General features: G+C 45.0%; 6 protein-coding genes across 6 annotated transcripts; 4 read left to right on the top strand and 2 right to left on the bottom strand.

The window, feature by feature from the left end:
- Positions 1-3,267: 3,267 nt before the first annotated feature.
- On the top strand, positions 3,268-4,107 carry GL218_09000 (Ribose-5-phosphate isomerase; the record flags this gene model as incomplete). Its single annotated transcript, XM_033585817.1, has 1 exon — positions 3,268-4,107. One exon carries the CDS (start codon positions 3,268-3,270, stop codon positions 4,105-4,107), a length of 840 nt encoding a protein of 279 aa, XP_033440000.1.
- A 409-nt stretch (positions 4,108-4,516) lies between these two features.
- GL218_08999 (Ras-related protein Rab6) lies at positions 4,517-5,489 on the bottom strand (the record flags this gene model as incomplete). The annotated part of the gene is made up of 6 exons (XM_033585816.1): positions 4,517-4,572; positions 4,632-4,910; positions 4,974-5,103; positions 5,172-5,260; positions 5,357-5,382; positions 5,437-5,489. 6 exons carry the CDS (start codon positions 5,487-5,489, stop codon positions 4,517-4,519), a joined length of 633 nt encoding a protein of 210 aa, XP_033439980.1.
- A 755-nt stretch (positions 5,490-6,244) lies between these two features.
- Positions 6,245-7,615, top strand: GL218_08998 (uncharacterized protein; the record flags this gene model as incomplete). The annotated part of the gene is made up of 2 exons (XM_033585815.1): positions 6,245-6,396; positions 6,454-7,615. The coding sequence occupies 2 exons, from the start codon at positions 6,245-6,247 to the stop codon at positions 7,613-7,615; spliced, it is 1,314 nt and encodes a 437-aa protein (XP_033439979.1).
- Positions 7,616-8,387: 772 nt separating this feature from the next.
- GL218_08997 (External alternative NAD(P)H-ubiquinone oxidoreductase B1, mitochondrial) lies at positions 8,388-10,530 on the top strand (the record flags this gene model as incomplete). The annotated part of the gene is made up of 2 exons (XM_033585814.1): positions 8,388-10,446; positions 10,514-10,530. 2 exons carry the CDS (start codon positions 8,388-8,390, stop codon positions 10,528-10,530), a joined length of 2,076 nt encoding a protein of 691 aa, XP_033439973.1.
- A 540-nt stretch (positions 10,531-11,070) lies between these two features.
- On the bottom strand, positions 11,071-12,053 carry GL218_08996 (Acyl-coenzyme A thioesterase 8; the record flags this gene model as incomplete). The annotated part of the gene is made up of 2 exons (XM_033585813.1): positions 11,071-11,890; positions 11,971-12,053. The coding sequence occupies 2 exons, from the start codon at positions 12,051-12,053 to the stop codon at positions 11,071-11,073; spliced, it is 903 nt and encodes a 300-aa protein (XP_033439972.1).
- A 767-nt stretch (positions 12,054-12,820) lies between these two features.
- Positions 12,821-16,019, top strand: GL218_08995 (Bifunctional epoxide hydrolase 2; the record flags this gene model as incomplete). Its single annotated transcript, XM_033585812.1, has 4 exons — positions 12,821-12,880; positions 12,940-13,239; positions 14,967-15,312; positions 15,388-16,019. 4 exons carry the CDS (start codon positions 12,821-12,823, stop codon positions 16,017-16,019), a joined length of 1,338 nt encoding a protein of 445 aa, XP_033439975.1.
- Between the last annotated feature and the right edge of the window lie 1,444 nt (positions 16,020-17,463).

Raw genomic sequence — 17,463 nt, 5'->3', positions numbered from 1 at the left:
TACGAGGGATATTCCGGTTGACGAGACAAGAAGTTCATTTATGCACAACTTTTAGGCACTTTTATTTGGTATCCCCAAAATAAGTGGAATTTTTCTAAGTCCACATCTTTATCTTTTTTTTTAAAAAATACGTATCTTTTTGCTTCCGAATCTTCTTTTTGGCTGTTAAGTCGTGGGTAAGGGTATCGGGGTGTTATAGGTAAGGGTTTTGGGCCTTTTTCCTGGGTAACGAGCCTTCTTTTTAGCTACCGAATATTGGATAGGAGTTTTCAGGATATTTAATATATTTAATATATTTAACTGTATAATCCTTGTAAATTCGGGCTATTATGGCAGCCCTTTGGGGTACCCTCTAGTACCTCTCATACCCAACCTGACTCAACTTGGAAGCGGTTAAGTGCCTAACGTTCTGCTATCTAACCTGGTCTTGGTAGTGAACTCGCCAATTCAGCAACAACTTAATAAATGTACGATAGCAAATATAAATGTGTTCCTCCTAGGTGCCGACTTTGTCGGTTTCCTATATTGGAGGGCGAAAATGTCAAAGCAGGCAAGTACTAAAGAGTACCGAGGTAATCAAGAAGTTCGTCTAATATAAGTATCCAGTCACCGAAACCGGCAATGTCGGCTCTGAGTTCCCTTACATCTACTCCAATGATTTCAGGGATAACAGCTTAGGATATATCATAAGTCCTTGTAGAGGTCTGGTGTGTTCTCATGGGGACACTCTTATCGGCTGTCACTCGGCTTGTCTGCGATTTGCATCGGCTCCTTCTGCGTCATATCTTCAAGTGATGCAGTACTCATTCGAACCCATGGAATCAGAGGACCGTAGACGATTAGAGGTCATTCCGCGGTTATTCGCAGAAATATTGCGCGCTCGATACAAGCAATTACCTATAGAATTATGCTTGACGATTGCTGAATATATTGTTCATGAGTCCGCGATTATAGCAAATCATTGCGCTAGCAGTGGCAGTACGCCTGACGCCTACGATATTGACACTACCTCGAGCATATGGGCTCGATACAACTATTTAGACGGTGTTCGATATATCGTGAGCTTGTCTAATAAACCATATAGTAGCAAGGATGTTTGCATCTTTGAGACAGACGGAACTTCCCTCGCTGATACTGTTTATACATCAGAAGATCACCTGGGTATTAAGCAGATTATATTTTCCACGCCGAACAGCTCAATTAATCTACTGGCACCTGATAATGGGGACCTTACAACATGGTGGCACACTATCTCGATTGCCTCATATAGGACTCTGAGAGTCAAGTCAGATGTAAGGCCTTCCCACTCTACTTTGATTGTAACTGTAAAATTAATCTAATGTTGAATTAAGGGGTGTAAAATTCGACGCATAAATATCTCCCCTACACCCGAACTTGATAAAGTCATTCTGTGGTCAACTCTTATGCTACCACGCGAGATACAGCTCCTTCATATCCATAGCCTTGCCCAACAGAGGCGCGATATGCTGGAGCGTAACACATTTCGAATGACTTCATTCGAGTGCAACAATGAGGCAATTACCGGGCTTTCCTTATCTTGGGAATGTGGTATGCTGTTCTTTCATGCTCATAGAGATAAAGAAGATATCTCCTTCTACCGTCATATAGACCGTCGCCAGAGGAATGCTGTTTGGACATACGTACCTTTCGACGATGGCGAATCCATTACCGCTATATGGTGGCGCGCCGATATATTTAATGCATTCTGCGCCGTTGTGGTAAGAGAATCTATCATGTTTACACTCTCATCTAATCCTTCATCAGGTCAAAACAAACAAGGGTCGAGTAGTGACAATGGGACCTCATCTTAATCCCCGGCGACCTCCGCCTGTTTGGTCACGAGTATTCGTAGCATCAGGGGGCCCTGATCGAATATATTGGGATTATTCGGAATGGGGAAGTAAGAAATTGGCTACTACTTCACCCGCCGACCACACGCCTGGGCCCTCTATTTCTCATATATCTCCACGTCCGTACACTTCTGGGCCAATTTTATACAGTTCTGCTTCCTTGAAGGATGTTATCGGAATCACGCCTTGCCAAAAGAGACATGACGCTCATGTATCAATAACTGGTCTTCTCATCCGTTATGCTAATAATTGCCAGGCTTGCGTTGGAGAGGTTCGACTGGATGGTCTTTGCACGACTATGAAAGTCGAAAATTCTCCTGCATTATACCTAGGGTTTGCCTATACAGGGTTTGCTAGTACAGAACATAGGTTCCCATACCTAGCAAAGATCGAGCTACTCCCTCCGAGAGACAGGGAGCCCTATAAATGGCTCGAGTTAGGTTGGCAAGGGATGCTCGAGTGGTGGTATGAATCAAGGCAGTGTAAGATCTGGTACAATGACAAAGAGAGTCCGGCGACTCATGCGTAAGATGCTTTAAATTTTGAGAGCAATTACAAATTTAACATCATTCTCAATTCATAATTCATTCCACAATAGCCCTGTACAACTGAACAAATTAAATAGCTACCTAGTATTCTTTGGTTTTGTCTATATCACTTAGGGGAGTACTTCTGATGCCTCCATCGTAGCATAGAATATGTAGGTACCTAGGTATCTAAGATAAGCGACACTGTACGAAGACGGTGTGAAAACAGTCTTGTACATAAATGCCCATGTTTAAAGAAGAAGCCACAGGTCGTTAAAGTATGTTGAGCCTCATGGCTGACTCAGCTTTTGCAGTTATGAGATCCGGAGATCGGGCAGGTCCCTTGATGTTCCACGTATGTATGTACCCCATGTACCCCTGCCTATGCTCACGTCATGGCAGCAGTTGTCAGACCACCACATTAACCACCACGGGCAGCACGGAAGGTATCGTGACGGTGGGGCTCCGAGCTTTAACTCAAATAAACATTTCACTCATCTGAACTTAAGGGATAAAACAAACTCAAAATTAGCTATCGATTAATCAATTGAAAGAAAACCAACAATCTCATATTCTTTGTCTAGAGTGAGTTTTCACAATTTTTTCTCATCCCTTATCTCACCTGGGGTTTCATGAGTCCATTGTTACCGCGAGCTGTCGCAAGTGCATCTACCCGAGTCCATCTCACGAATCCACGTGCGGTATTTAGAGGCTATCCCGCTCTCGTATCCAACGCCGTATCCGCCTCTCTTAGCCAGAATACGCAACATCGAGGGAATTGTAATATATCGCTCATCCGTCCAGCAGCCACTTTCTCAACTGTCATTCCGAAGGCAAAAGGAAATCGGAGAACAATAGCGTCAGCAGCAATGTCTACCAACCTCATCGAGTCCGCTAAGAGGGCTGCGTGCCGGCAGGCCGTGGCCAACCATTTCAGCTCGGACTTTACCTACGTCGGGATCGGGAGTGGTAGCACGGTGGCGTATGTGGTGGAAGCCATCGCGGAGCTAGGGCCGTCCGTTACCGGCAAGATGAAGTTCGTGCCGACGGGATCGGGCTCGACGGCGCTGATCCACCACTCGGGGCTCTCGGTACTGCAGGTGCCGGACCTACTGTTAGAAATAGGCTTCAACCCCGGATCCGCAGACCACCAACCCATCGACATCTACTTCGACGGTGCGGATGAGGTCGACGCCGAGCTTAACTGCATCAAGGGCGGCGGTGCCTGTCACTTCCAGGAGAAGCTTGTTTCTCGCCTATCCAAATCTTTCATCTGCGTCGCCGACAGCCGCAAGAAGGTCGACCGTCTCCTGACTAACTGGACATACATCCCTGTTGAAGTATCCCCCATGGGCGGCGAGTACGTGCGTCGCGAGCTATTGCGTCTAGGCAGCACCGATCCTAAGATTCGGACTTCGGGCCCCACCTTCATCCGCACAATCACGGATAACCACAACCACATCATCGACGCACCATTCCCGACGCTGCTACTGAATAGCGAGACCGATAAGTTGGACCCTGCCAAGGGACTCTGGACGCCGGATGCTTTGCTGGCGCGGATCAAGAAGATCTTCGGTGTTCTCGAGGTGGGCATTTTCTCCGGGCTGAACGGCCCGCAGGTAGCACAGTTGGGCACGGATATAGAAGGAGTGAAGCCTGTAAAGGCATACTTCGGCATGCCGGATGGCAATGTAGAGACGTTAGGTTAAATACGACGTTCAGGTTAAAAGGCCGGATATTCCGGAAATGTTATAAAATCTGGTCTATATTCTGGTATTGCTTATACGAACATAAAAAAGCTAGTCATGATGGCGTATGGATGTTTACAAGTACAAAAAAAAATCTACTGTGGCACAAGTATATAAAGCACAGAGCTTACTTCAAACCATTTTAACGGCGCTTGAATTGAAATATTGAAACCTGAAAAAGGTGATTACATATACTAAACGTCATACCGGTAATGGTTCTGCTGATCTTCTTCTCGTTACTTTGCTTCGTAGGATGATTCGTATTATACAACATCTCTTGTTGATTCATTCGCTATGCACGGAAATATCCTGCTTGTCCCTGTCTTTTCCCTTGCAATGCCGACGCTTGTCTTTTGCTACGAGCACGTTACTAGCACGCACACCCTTCTTGCTGAGAGGTTTGTGGGTTTGTCTTTACGTCGATCACTGTAATGCGTCAGCTTGATAATTCCTCTCTAGGTTTATATACCGTAAGTGTGACTTACTCTGTGATGAAGCTTGTGCTGCAGCATCCGTCCCCTCCATACCGGGAAGAGCCTGTGCTATCCTCCTGAATAGATTCTTTACGTTGTGGCCGAGCTTCGCACTCGTCTCGACGAACATCAGGTTGTTCTTCTTGGCTTCTTCTTCACCTTGCGCCGTAGTAACTTCTCGCTTGTCGTTCAAGTCCGTCTTGTTCCCTACAAGCACGATAATCACATCGTTACCTCGTTCCGCGCGTACGTCATCGATCCATTTCTTAGTATTTTGGAATGACTTCGCATCTGCCCATCCATATTAGTCTCCCTGTAGTCTAGCTTATGGATTAAAGAAGCTTCGGTCCATACTGGAAATATCGTAGACAACTACCGCAACGCTCGAATCTCGGATGTATGAGGGAATCAGACTCCTGAATCGCTCTTGACCTGCTGTATCCCATAATTGTAATCGCACCGTTCGATCCTCAAGGTACATTGTCTAACCCTTGCTCGTTAGCCGGTCTGGATTACGTCTTCCGCAGCTTATGCTTGAAGGTCCTAGCCTACCTTGGACAGAAAGTCGATACCGATCGTAGCTTGGTACATATTATCGAAGGAGTCGTACATGAACCGCGTTATCAAGGATGTTTTCCCGACTAAGCCGACAAGCTATTAGCTACTATCCAGAAGCGCAATCGATTATATAGAGGGCTATCGCTAGCTCGTGACGTCTTAGAGAGTAGACTGCGTACCGCTTTGTTCACCGAGAAACACCAACCTAGTAAACGTCAGTGATGAGACTTAGACTATATAGGCCAATGGGTAATAGTACTTGAATTTCTTCAACGGGTTGTTGTAACCACCTGCTCCTCCAGTCTGTGCCATGTTCGCGTCGAATTTCTATTTATCGTTATGTTGTTTATTGGTGGTAATGATCAATAGTTGTCGAAAAAGAGTCGACCCAGTTTATCAGTTGAGAGTCGTGGAGCTACAAGATGCTACGTGCAAGAAAGCTGCAAGTTAGAAGTCGGGTCGGTAGGAACTCAAGGATACTCTTCTTATGACTGAAAAAAAGAGGGAAAAGTAAATTAAGTATCTCTGTGGGATTATTTACTGTATATTGTTGCGCTGTAAGAAGCGGTCGGGAAAAAAAAACTATTTATTGAAGAGTTGTTCTTTCCCACCTCACATACAAAAGGAGGCGGTCCCTTTTCCCATATATGAAAAATGCGCTTGGGCTCTGCAGCCTTAACAGATTGGTGGATTGGACTTAGGACTGGGGTCTGAATATGGGGCTGCGTTAATAGCTGTTGCTGGCAATCGATAGCATGCCCCATTGGTTAAAAGAAAAATGGCCGACACTCCGACCCCAGTTAAGACTCGAATCAATTGGTCTTGCTTTGAGTTTACCTAATCATTATATGTGGAGTACCAGGTAAATACGCCAACTCTCTTATCTTATCATATCAACCAAACATCAACTAAATCTCGACCCTGCATCTGTAAAAATTTCTAGTTTCAATAGCCCCACCAACGCCACGGAGTCTAGGAATTCCGCTTCTGAAGCCCTCAGTAATACAATTACCTACAATTCCAATTCATAATCCTTTTCAAATTCATCACTGCCTTAGATCGCAGAAATGCCGGTCATACAACCATTGAAGGGGTCGACTGAGGCCCCTGCAACTTATAAGCAACCCTCGAGGAAAGGCAAGAAGGCATGGAGGAAGAATGTCGATGTTACGGAGGTTGAGAAAGGTCTTGATGAGTTAAACGAGGAAATTATCAAAGGGTTCGCACAATTGCTCTCGTTTAGTTACTTCTCTGAACTGACGTCGTGATAACATAGTGGTGTCATTGCTGAGCGACCCTCCGAAGAGCTCTTCGTTCTTGATACAGTAGGCGATGCCTCGTTACCAAAGAAATTCCCAAAGCATACTTCGAAGCCTCTTAAGGCTGACGAGATTATTGCCGCACGCTCGGTTATTCCCGCTGTTTCAATGCGAAAGCGCCCAGGAGATAAGACTACAGACGGTATTATTCCATCCAAGAGGCCGCGGAGGGAATATGTCACGCAGAAAGAGCTTTCTCGATTGCGCAAAGTTGCAGATGGTTTTCATGAGTCTACGGTAGAAGTCGCGGATGCATCCTTCGACCCATGGGCAGTAGAAGCCAAACCCGAAACACCAACAGATATAGAAGACAACAGAAACGATAAGAAAAAGGCACCCAAATCCATATCTAAGAAACCGATCTCGCTACTAGCTAGTGGAAAGACACCCAAGGCCGTACCGAAGCCTACTGGTGGATACAGCTATAACCCGGACTTTGCTGACTACGAAGCCCGTTATAAGGAAGAATCTAATAAAGCTGTCGAAGCAGAGCGCAAGCGCCTAGAAGCCGAAGAGGCGGCTCGTCTCAAAGCGGAAGCTACCGCCAGGTCAGCGGCGGAGGCGGAGGCTGCAGAAGCTCGAGCAGAATTATCTGAGTGGGACGAGGACTCGGAATGGGAAGGCTTCCAGAGTGGTGGCGAGGAGCTTAAGGTCAGCGCCAAACGGCCGGGACGCAAAAACCCAGCCCAACGGAACAGAATTCAAAGACGAAAGGAAGAAGAGCGTCGACTCAAGCACGAAGCTAAGACCAAAGTCCGGAAAGCGCAGCTAGAAGAAATCAAACGAATCGCAAAGGAGATTGCCGAACGTGAGCACGAACAAAATCTGGCACTCGCAAACCTTGAACAGAGCGATAGCAGCGCTGATGACAATGATGAGGAGCTCCGGCGTCGTCAACTTGGCAGGTTGAAGCTGCCAGAGAAAGACCTCGAGTTGGTCTTACCAGATGAATTAGAAGATTCCCTTCGCCGCCTGAGACCCGAAGGCAACTTATTAAAGGACCGTTACCGGAGCTTACTCCTGAGAGGAAAGGTGGAGGCTAGAAGGAGAATACCGTTTAGGAAGCAGGCGAAGACCAAGCTCACAGAAAAGTGGGCTTATAAGGACTTTAGCATTTAGAGCCAGCTACGTATTTGTATACGATAGCTTATGAATACGAAAAATCCCTAGTGGTTTAATAAAACACAAATACTCTCGGCGATGCTCGGTGCTCTTCAACGGAGATGCGGTGTTTTCGGCCCTATAGGAATATGAATAAGCGAAACGAGTTAGGTAAGTTCGGTATCGACCAATAGTTACTATAACTTTCCGTTGCACAATTTTTCTAAGAATGAACCCCTATCTCGTAGAACATTCGACAAGACCTAAATTTTTATACTCTTACGACAGGTCCCGTTGAAGATAGAAATGAATGACTATAATAAATACATATATCAATAGTAAGAGTCTTGAAATCTATTGATGCTTTATATTTATCAACAACAAGACGTTATAGCAGTTCTTCATTTTGCCCCTTTTAGGTAAAAGTCACATCAGAAACGGTAAGGAAGAGCCGGGATGAAGCTTTGATAGGTGTGTTCGCTAATGCAATGCGGGTCTAGCCAAGCTTGAAATTTCACGCTTATCTCTAGCATTGGTGACGGCGATCGGAGTTCCACTCCAGCGGATATGACGCACTACATACACAATTATTCTATGTAACACAAATAGAGGGACATTCCTTCATCCAGGGAGGCCGAGAGTTTATTCAGTTAAGCTCTTTTTTTTTCTTAATAACCACGAGCGCTAATTTATTATTTATTAATTCTACTAACTCGCCATGTTGTTTCCTTTCATATAGTCTCTTCTTTTTGTATACCCCGAACCGAACTGGCGAGGAGAAGCTACGAAGATGCCATCACAGCTAGGAGCTGCCAGGGCTCTTGCTTTACGCGTTGGTCGACAGAGCTCTCCTAGCTATAGACTCACATCGTCACCTCTACTAAGACAAATAAGACCTACGCATGTTTGCCAATTCAGTATTCTATCCCGACCGAATTCTCCGAAACGAAATGACCCCTCCAAAGTAGTTCAATTGCTCTTCCCATCACGGCGCATTGTGCGCGGAATTTCAGGGAAACCCCTCCCACAAAGACGATCCGTGATCCTCAACTTCGCATATCGTACAGCTGCAATACTTGGTACAGGAATTGGGTTTGTGGGAGCGTTACTTGCCGGCTTTTTTATATACGACTCGACAACCTACAAAGAATCGTCAGTTACGTTTGGCGATTGTCATGTGTCTGAGGCGGCACTGTCCCCGCGCCGAGGAGGTCCTAAAAACCTCCCCATCGTAGAAGCGCTTCTCGATGACGACGAAAATGAAGAAGCAAGAAAGAGAAAGACTAAACCTCACCTTGTGATTTTAGGTGGTGGTTGGGGAAGCGTTGCGCTGTTGAAGCAGCTTAATCCTGATGATTACCATGTTACGGTTATCAGTCCTAAAAACTACTTTTTATTCACTCCTATGTTACCATCCGCGACCGTCGGTACCTTGGAAATGCGCAGTTTAGTTGAGCCTATTCGCAGAATTCTTACTAGAATCGGGGGGCACTACCTTCGAGCTTCAGCCGAGGACGTTGAGTTTTCGCACAAATTAGTTGAAGTTTCACAGACAGACTCTAGGGGAGAGGAGGTCAGGTTCTATATACCGTACGACAAGCTAGTCATCGCAGTCGGATCCGTAACAAACCCCCACGGAGTCAAGGGACTTGATAACTGTTTTTTCCTTAAAGACATTAACGACGCCCGCATGATCCGAAATCAAGTAATGAAGAATTTAGAACTTGCTTGCCTTCCAACAACAGCCGACGATGAGCGCAAGAGATTATTATCATTCGTGGTTAGCGGTGGCGGACCTACAGGTGTCGAATTTGCTGCTGAGCTCTTCGATCTGTTGAACGAGGACTTGACTAGGAGATTTCCTCGACTGTTGCGCAATGAAATCTCAGTTCATCTAATACAGAGCCGAGGCCATATTCTTAATACTTACGATGAAGCACTATCTAAATACGCCGAAGATCGATTCGCTCGCGACCAGGTCGAGGTTCTTGTTAATTCCAGGGTAAAAGAGGTGCAGAAGGATAAGATCATATTTACACAGAAGACTGATGATGGCGCAATTATTACTAAGGAACTTCCGATGGGATTCTGTCTATGGTCGACTGGCGTCTCTCAATCCGAATTATGCCAGCGGATTGCGGCGAAATTAGGGCCCGTACAAAACAACCGCCATGCTCTCGAAACTGATACTCACCTGAGACTCAACGGCACTCCTCTAGGCGATGTTTACGCCATTGGTGACTGCTCAACTGTCCAGAATAATATTGCTAACAACGTTATCACCTTCCTACGCGGACATGCTTTCAAGCAGGGCAAAGACCCCGAGACCGTGGAGCTCCACTTTAGCGACTGGCGCGCCGTGGCATCCGATGTCAAGCGGCGGTTCCCGCAAGCAGCGGCGCACCTAAAGCGATTGGACAAGCTATTTTCTCAGTTCGACAAGGACCAATCAGGGACTCTAGATTTTGGAGAGCTGAGGGAACTATTAAAACAGATTGACAGCAAGCTGACATCGTTGCCGGCGACGGCGCAGCGCGCCAACCAACAGGGTATCTATTTAGCGAATAAGTTCAATAAGCTAGCGCACGCTGCGCCCGGTCTACGTGTCAATGACATCCTCGATGGCGACCTCGACGAGACTTGCTATAAGGCATTCGAATATCACCATCTCGGTAGCTTAGCCTACGTTGGCAACAGTGCCGTATTTGACCTTGGAGGTGGCTGGGGCGTCACCGGTGGTTTGTGGGCCGTATACGCCTGGCGTAGTGTATATTTCGCACAGAGCGTTGGCGTGAGGACGAGGGTGCTGATGGCCATGGACTGGGCGAAGCGCGGCCTATTTGGACGAGGTATGGAATTATTTTACCCACGCCCCCCCTAACTCCTAATAAAGGGTTTCTATTAACTTGTTGATAGATCTTATGAGCTTCTAAGTATACCGAAGAAGAAAGGGGGAAGGTATGACCTTAGAGTTTAGATTGAGGTACTAAGCTCTCAGTAATGAGCTATACCTTTGAGAAATCCTTGTGGAGGATATTTAGACTTGGATATACCTTATTGGGGGTTGGATTGAAATGGAATTACGGGCGATTCCAGTCTTCATTACGAAGCGACGTGGCGTAGAAGTTAGACCCCAGAGGAACTAGAGTTGTTTAGTGTTAATAAAGATGAGATATACTAAGATTAATTAATAACCTCTAAGAAAAAACGTGATGTTAAACTCCTGTTCGGCTCATAATCCGTACATGACAAAGTGAATGTAGATAAAGGGGTAGCAAGATGGTGCGATGTAAAGTTTTTGAAAGCTCTAAGATTTAATCTCGCTAACTTGAGATATTAATTACTCTTATTATCGTTGACAATTTTTAAAAAGTGATTTAAACCATCATTTTCAAGTTTCCTAATATTTAAAATACATAAGCCGCATTATTTGCCACCATTAACCCCGCGACATAGCCATCTTAAATAATGAATCAAATCTTAGAATCCCTCAGGCGAATTAGCGCCTCTTGCATACACGTCATGACCAAAGAACCGCTCTTCAAATCCCAAATGCGCTCATGGATAAGCACCCTCCCACCACCACCCCAGGACGTCTCGCGCTCGACGACCATCCACTCGTCCACTTTGACAGCCGGATCGTGAAACGAAACGTTGTGGCTGAGAGTAGCTCCCATCGTTACGTTCTTCGCCCTCTCGCCTACCTTGTCCGGGTTCGCATAGATGGCTATTGAGAAGAGTACTTGGTCCGACATGTACGCCAGCGCCGCGAGGTTGACTGCCGCGGAGGTGGTGGATAGGGGCAGTGAACGCGCAAAACTGTGGGAACGGCAGGTGTAGGGTTCGTTTGTTAGTGCGAATCGGAGTGGACGCCAGTCGAATGGTTCACCGTCTGAATCGAGTTGTTTAAAGGGCCCGTCTGGACTTGCCGAGGCTGCTGGCATCTTCTGGTTGAGACCCTCCGGGATGTCGTCAGGACTAACGCCGGACAGATCGGGTAGCGGAGTGCCGTAGTTCAAGGCGTTATGCGGGGACTTGTCGCGGCTTTGGAACGAGATGACGGCTATGTAAACACAGGTATTGTCTTTGTCGCCCTGGGTGGCGTGCACGAGGCGCGTCGTGTAGGCGCGTCCGTCGGCGGTGCGCTCGACGTGGTAGAAGACTCTACCCCCGGCGTTGAGGGTGACGGGTTTGATGAACGAGGAGTGGGATGAGTATGTGTGGAAATTGGGAGGGACTGTTGCGCTGGCTGCGGATTTTGCTTGGGCGGATAGTAGGCCGCCGAATACGGCTCTTCCGGATGGTTGGGAGGATAATGGCCCGGTTACCGGGTATTGTTTAGCAAGGGTTGAGGTATATATGGAGGCACATACTGGGCATTCTGATATATATCAGGACCTAGAGTGTCAGCTTGAGTTACGGCTACTACCGATTCGATGATTGCGCTTGGGGCCATGGTGGTCAGGGAGAATTCGAGGTGGGGGAAGATATTCTACATATCTCTTGAAGGTCTGGGATACCTAAAGATAATTAGGAGTTGCTCAGCATCTACTTAGTAATTGTGTGATTCTATTGAGGTGGCGTTGAATAGTCAGATACATGCCCCTTTATGTTGACTTACTTGGGTAGTACACATGTCCTCAGGCTTGAGGGTTACAAGGTAGATTACTCTTTACACTCTATATACCTAAAGTATGCTTACTTACTTAGTCATGTCTAGCGAGATTATCTATTACTTGATTTTATACGTGCTAGATATATACAATTACATAGCGTTTTCTGAATTATTATCTGGCAATATTATTCTTGACGAGGTATGGGTTAGATGACGATAAAAAGCAAAAGAAAACCCAAATATACACGTACTTATACAGCATTCTAGAACTGTACAAGTACATCAAACTAGCTTACGTTATTTTGTCTTCTATTTCAAGGTTTCGGTTGTTAAGTGAGGCTCTTGTGTAGACTTTCAACCAATCAAATTGGGAACCTAACTTTGATCTACCGTGTTTCGCTTGCACATAAGGACACATAAATACATGAGAGGTACGCAAGTATCTTGTAGAGTAGTTTATATTGGAGGCACATTATAGAAACTGTGTATTAAAACCACCATTAACTCCATCACATCATAGACTAATTCAAGTTGCTTGAAAGCTTATACTTATCAACTAGGCCAAATCACATACCTACCCGTCTAATATCAATCCGAACTTCATCCTAATGACAGGTCCAATACCGCCCTACGCGCTCTTCGTGCTCGTCGACGACATTAATGCCAATGTAAATAAGACATTTTATATCTATAAAGCACCTATGACCACTAATTAACTTACATATAGTATCTCAACGATGCGCTCACCCGGGCTTATAAAGGAAATTTTGAAGCTGCGTGGGAACAGCACCTTGTAGGTAGTTATGAGGATGCACCTAAGAAGCTTGAAAACGCATATCCTGAAGGCACCAAGACACCGATAGATGTTGATTTCCGGTCTCCGTTTGCCGGAAAACCGCCAGAAGAATGTGCATTGTGGTTACAAAACGCGCCCGAAGATGTAGCACTCAATCGGGAGTACTTCTTGTTCATTGATCAATTCTCGAAGGAAGACGATACAATACAGATCTGTCGTGCTGATCAGAGCGTAAGAACTGAGAGGGTTCAAGTGGAATATTTTCCAGAGCCAACAGGCGATTCTACGTACGGATAGCAACGTCGCTAGGGCTCAAGTTTGACGAGGCTTTACAGAGATATCAGCGCAACCGGATAAGGGATGGGAGGCCAGATCGGTCCAAGGGGGTGCCATACGGGCGGGCTTGATCTACAAATAGGAGTAGTAGACATCTTTAAAATACCCATCCTTAGGATTATTTTATATTGCGAATAGATATAAGTTGAACTCAACCCTACTCGTCAAGTTAAGGGCTAGCATGTTGCGTAAATATCCATAATCTTCACAACTCACAAGAAACAAATTTTTTTATGTACACAATCTAACGTTATACATAAAATAGTTATTGAAGTTCCACTTAAACTTAACTGAATATTTAAAAGAATAGTATCAATACCGTGTTAATAGTAGTATCGTAAAGTAGTATGGACCCACTTCTGTCAGAGTATACCCACATATTTCCGCGACGATAGGAAGTAAAAAAAGATTTTCGTCTCACTCTAAGATTAACGAATAATAGTAGTACCAATATAACTTGCTTTCACTTATTCGAAATACGACTAGAATCATAAAATTTTACAGTCACATTACGTGAACAGACTAAGAAAAATATAAAAAGTAGTGCATCAGCCGCGAATCGAACGCGGGGCCCATCGATGGCAACGATGGATTTTACCACTAAACCACTGATGCTCAGTCTATAACTTTTGGCGAACAAGCTTCCATTATAACCCATCAGTTTTTTATTTTGAACCACCACATTTAAAGTGAAGCTATACATTATGAATCATGTAGTAGAATTTGGATAGGTGAAGTAAGCATCTTATTTTCTCTCGGTAACTCACAAGGATGAGGGCGTTTGCGACAATATTATATGTATAATCACTACAATTATCCCGACCAGTTTAACACTCCAAGGAGACATATCAACAGGTATTTAAAATATTAGTTAAAATAGACTTTGATCGTAATTCGTGTTCGATTTAAAGCCCGTTACAGCCAGCGTGAGGTTCGGTCATGTCGCTTATTACCCTAGGACCTTCAGAATATTTCGATATATCCACCTTAGATCAGTAAGGAGGTCGTAGTTCGGGAATGCTCTTAATTAAAAAGTGTAAACATATAGATCCTAACATCTTGTATTTCACAGTTTTGAATTAGTAATGCTGAATGGCGAAAGTCAAAGCTCAGATTATGAAATTTTGACTACGGAATAATATATTCACATTGAGTACCTCTCTTCACATTAATCAGCAATCCACCTAAAAACTTCATAATCGAAGTCAGACTATCGGGACTGAGCTAAGATGATGTTACTTTAAATCATTACATCTCTATCTTGTTGGTATAATCATGTCAGACTTTGGACCGCAATGGAGGCACCTATCTAACTTTGTAAGCAGACATCCTCCGAACACCCTCGGAGTAATTTGGCCGGTGGTGATAGAACGAAGTTAGCCTCAGTAACGTCCCCCTAACGATTAACAGTATGGATATAGATTTGTAAGGTATGAATTAGAAATCAATATCGTGGCATCAAAATCCTATAATATAAAAGCTATGGACCGACTGATATCTATGGGAATGTTACTACCAACACAACATCGTGGATAACTAGTTCTAAAGATATCATATACGCCATGAATCCATTTCGAGCATTTTTGTTAAGCTTAACGATACCTGCAGCCATAGCGGCTCAGGTGCCATCCGTCCCGGCTCCTTTCAACTCTAGCCATTCTGTTATTATCGGTGAAAACACCTATCACTATCTGCGAGCTCGTCCCTCCGGCGAGCCTAAGGGGAGCGTTCTTCTCCTGCATGGGTTTCCGGATCTTCCATACGGATGGAGATATCAAGTGCCACTATTTACCTCGCTCGGGTATCAAGTCATCGTTCCCGAGATGTTAGGATATGGACAGACGTCTTCACCGAGCGAACTGGACGCGTTCTCCCTTAAGCACATGTCTGACGATCTTGCGGCATTACTAGACCAAATTCTTCCCGATGAGCAGGTAATCCTCGGCGGCCACGACTGGGGTGCTGGCTGTAAGTTATAGGATATTTTCTCCTTTTTGTCCCATTTAGACTCTTGAATAAAAGAATGCTGACTGGCTTTGAAAGTGCTATGGCGGTTCGCCATGTATTACCCTCAGCTTTTCAAAGGGATCTTCGCGTTAACATATCCTTATTTTCCCCCGTTGACTGAATATGTCGATCTTGCCGATGAGATCAAGGATGGCAAGTTCCCGACCTTCAAATATCAGCTGCAACTACGAGATCAATCGCTTGACCGGCATCTTCTGAGCGAAGAGGTGATCCGACAGATGCTAATAGCGACACGCGGCGGTCTAACCCCTGACGGCAAGGTTGGTTTTAACACCGAGGGCCTGAATTTCGAAAATCTACCTTCCCTACAAGCCAACGCTCTCCTTAACGGTACATATCTTGACCTCTTCGTCTCAGAGTACCAGATCAAGGGTCTCAGGGGTCCTCTTAGCTGGTACCGCACAGAGAAAATCAATTTTGAGGATGAACTGCCACTTGCTCAAGCAGGGGGTCATCGATTCACCATGCCCACTCTTTTCGTTCATGCACTCAAAGATATCTATCTCGTCTCGAGCCTATCCGAAGGCATGGAGAAATACTTCGACAAGTTAACGAGGGTAGATGTGGACACTGAACATTGGACCATGATCGACGATCCAACCGCGGTTAATAAGGCTATCCAGTCCTGGATTGAGACGTTTGAGTAAGGGATGATTATTCTGGTTGTTTCACATAATGGAAGGAAGTAATTGGTACTGGAGCAAAAACCAAAGTTGCAGCTAATAAATTGGTCTCGGCTTCAACTTTTAACCTTGGAATCTGCTCCAGTAGGTAATCTTCATGTTGTTAGTTCTTAACTTATAAGGGACATTTCCTCTCGTTTATTCATGATGGATCTCTTGTTTAAAATCACGTTCCACCGTAATCCCAGTACGTCCAATCATGACTAATTCTGTTGAGTTGCCTCTAGTCGCCGTGACTTTTGACGTAGGATAATTGCTAAGAGCACTATTATGAATTCGAGTCCAGTCGTGGTATGATGAAGACGGTCGCGCTCCAAGGTCATAGCTACGAGACCGAGAGCTCTTTATTGTTGAACGAATCTGCTGGATACCTCGGACCAAAGGCTTGTAAACCAGGGGTAGGTTCGCGCACAAGATACTGCCGCAAGGTTCCCACGCGGATAGGATTCCGAAGGGAACTTCGTTCCCTAATGTAAATCAATGTTAGTAAGATAGAAATGCTCTATACAATGAGTACAGAATCTTACATGTAACATCTTTAGATCTCACCGAGATGATAAACGACAGACGAGCAGCGCTGATAGCGCACGTCCCCAAACCCATTGAGAACAGGAAGCAGAGGCCTATCTTCTTTTCCATACTGGCTTGTAATCCAAGAATGATGGGTATTGGCATAGTGAATATCCAAATATCAAATATCAAGTTTAGGATATTAGTAGAATATGTGAAAGCCAACTTGTCCACACAGGTAGCCGTTGTAGTAGCTGTAGCATTCCACCAACCTTGAATAGGTTGACACCCTAGCCCTAATATGATTTCCATTGCTATGAGCCATATGACAACGCAAATAGCGGTGGCAATAACTAAAATGCGAAATTTGGTCGAGGCGAAGATGCGGTAATATAGAGTTAACACTGAAAGCTTGGTGCTAGCAATGGCGAAGTCGTAAAAATGGCTGAATATATAGTCGCCCTATTGAATATTAGGCTGTCCGTTAGTTTTAAAGCAAGAGGATTTCCAAGCTTACCAAAAGGAAATCTTCTACGTCTTCTTCAGGGACCGCTTCTATATGGTGTCCAAGACCACCAGAAGCTTACTTTAATAACACAAATCAGAATTATACCTATTCAAGACCAGAGTTTGGATCCTACAAACCACAAACGAACCCCGCAATACACACTGCGACAGCGGTTATCTAAAAGAAGTGTAAGAATTATCCGCGAACTATACTATATTGATTGACAGGTATACATACTGTAGCCCAGACGATAAAGTAGTCGTCGAAAGCTAAGCGGCGCTGTGATGACAGCCTTGTCTTAACCCATAGCCTGAAAATCGTGCTTAAAACCTCAATGGGGATTGGGATTGAGAAAAACACATTGGCTAATGCCACTCTAGACTCAGCAAG

The sequence above is a fragment of the Daldinia childiae genome (genome assembly GCF_008694065.1).
Source record: "Daldinia childiae strain JS-1345 chromosome Unknown Scaffold15, whole genome shotgun sequence".
Classification (NCBI taxonomy): Eukaryota; Fungi; Ascomycota; class Sordariomycetes; order Xylariales; family Hypoxylaceae; genus Daldinia; species Daldinia childiae.
This window is presented reverse-complemented; position numbering and strand designations above follow the sequence as displayed.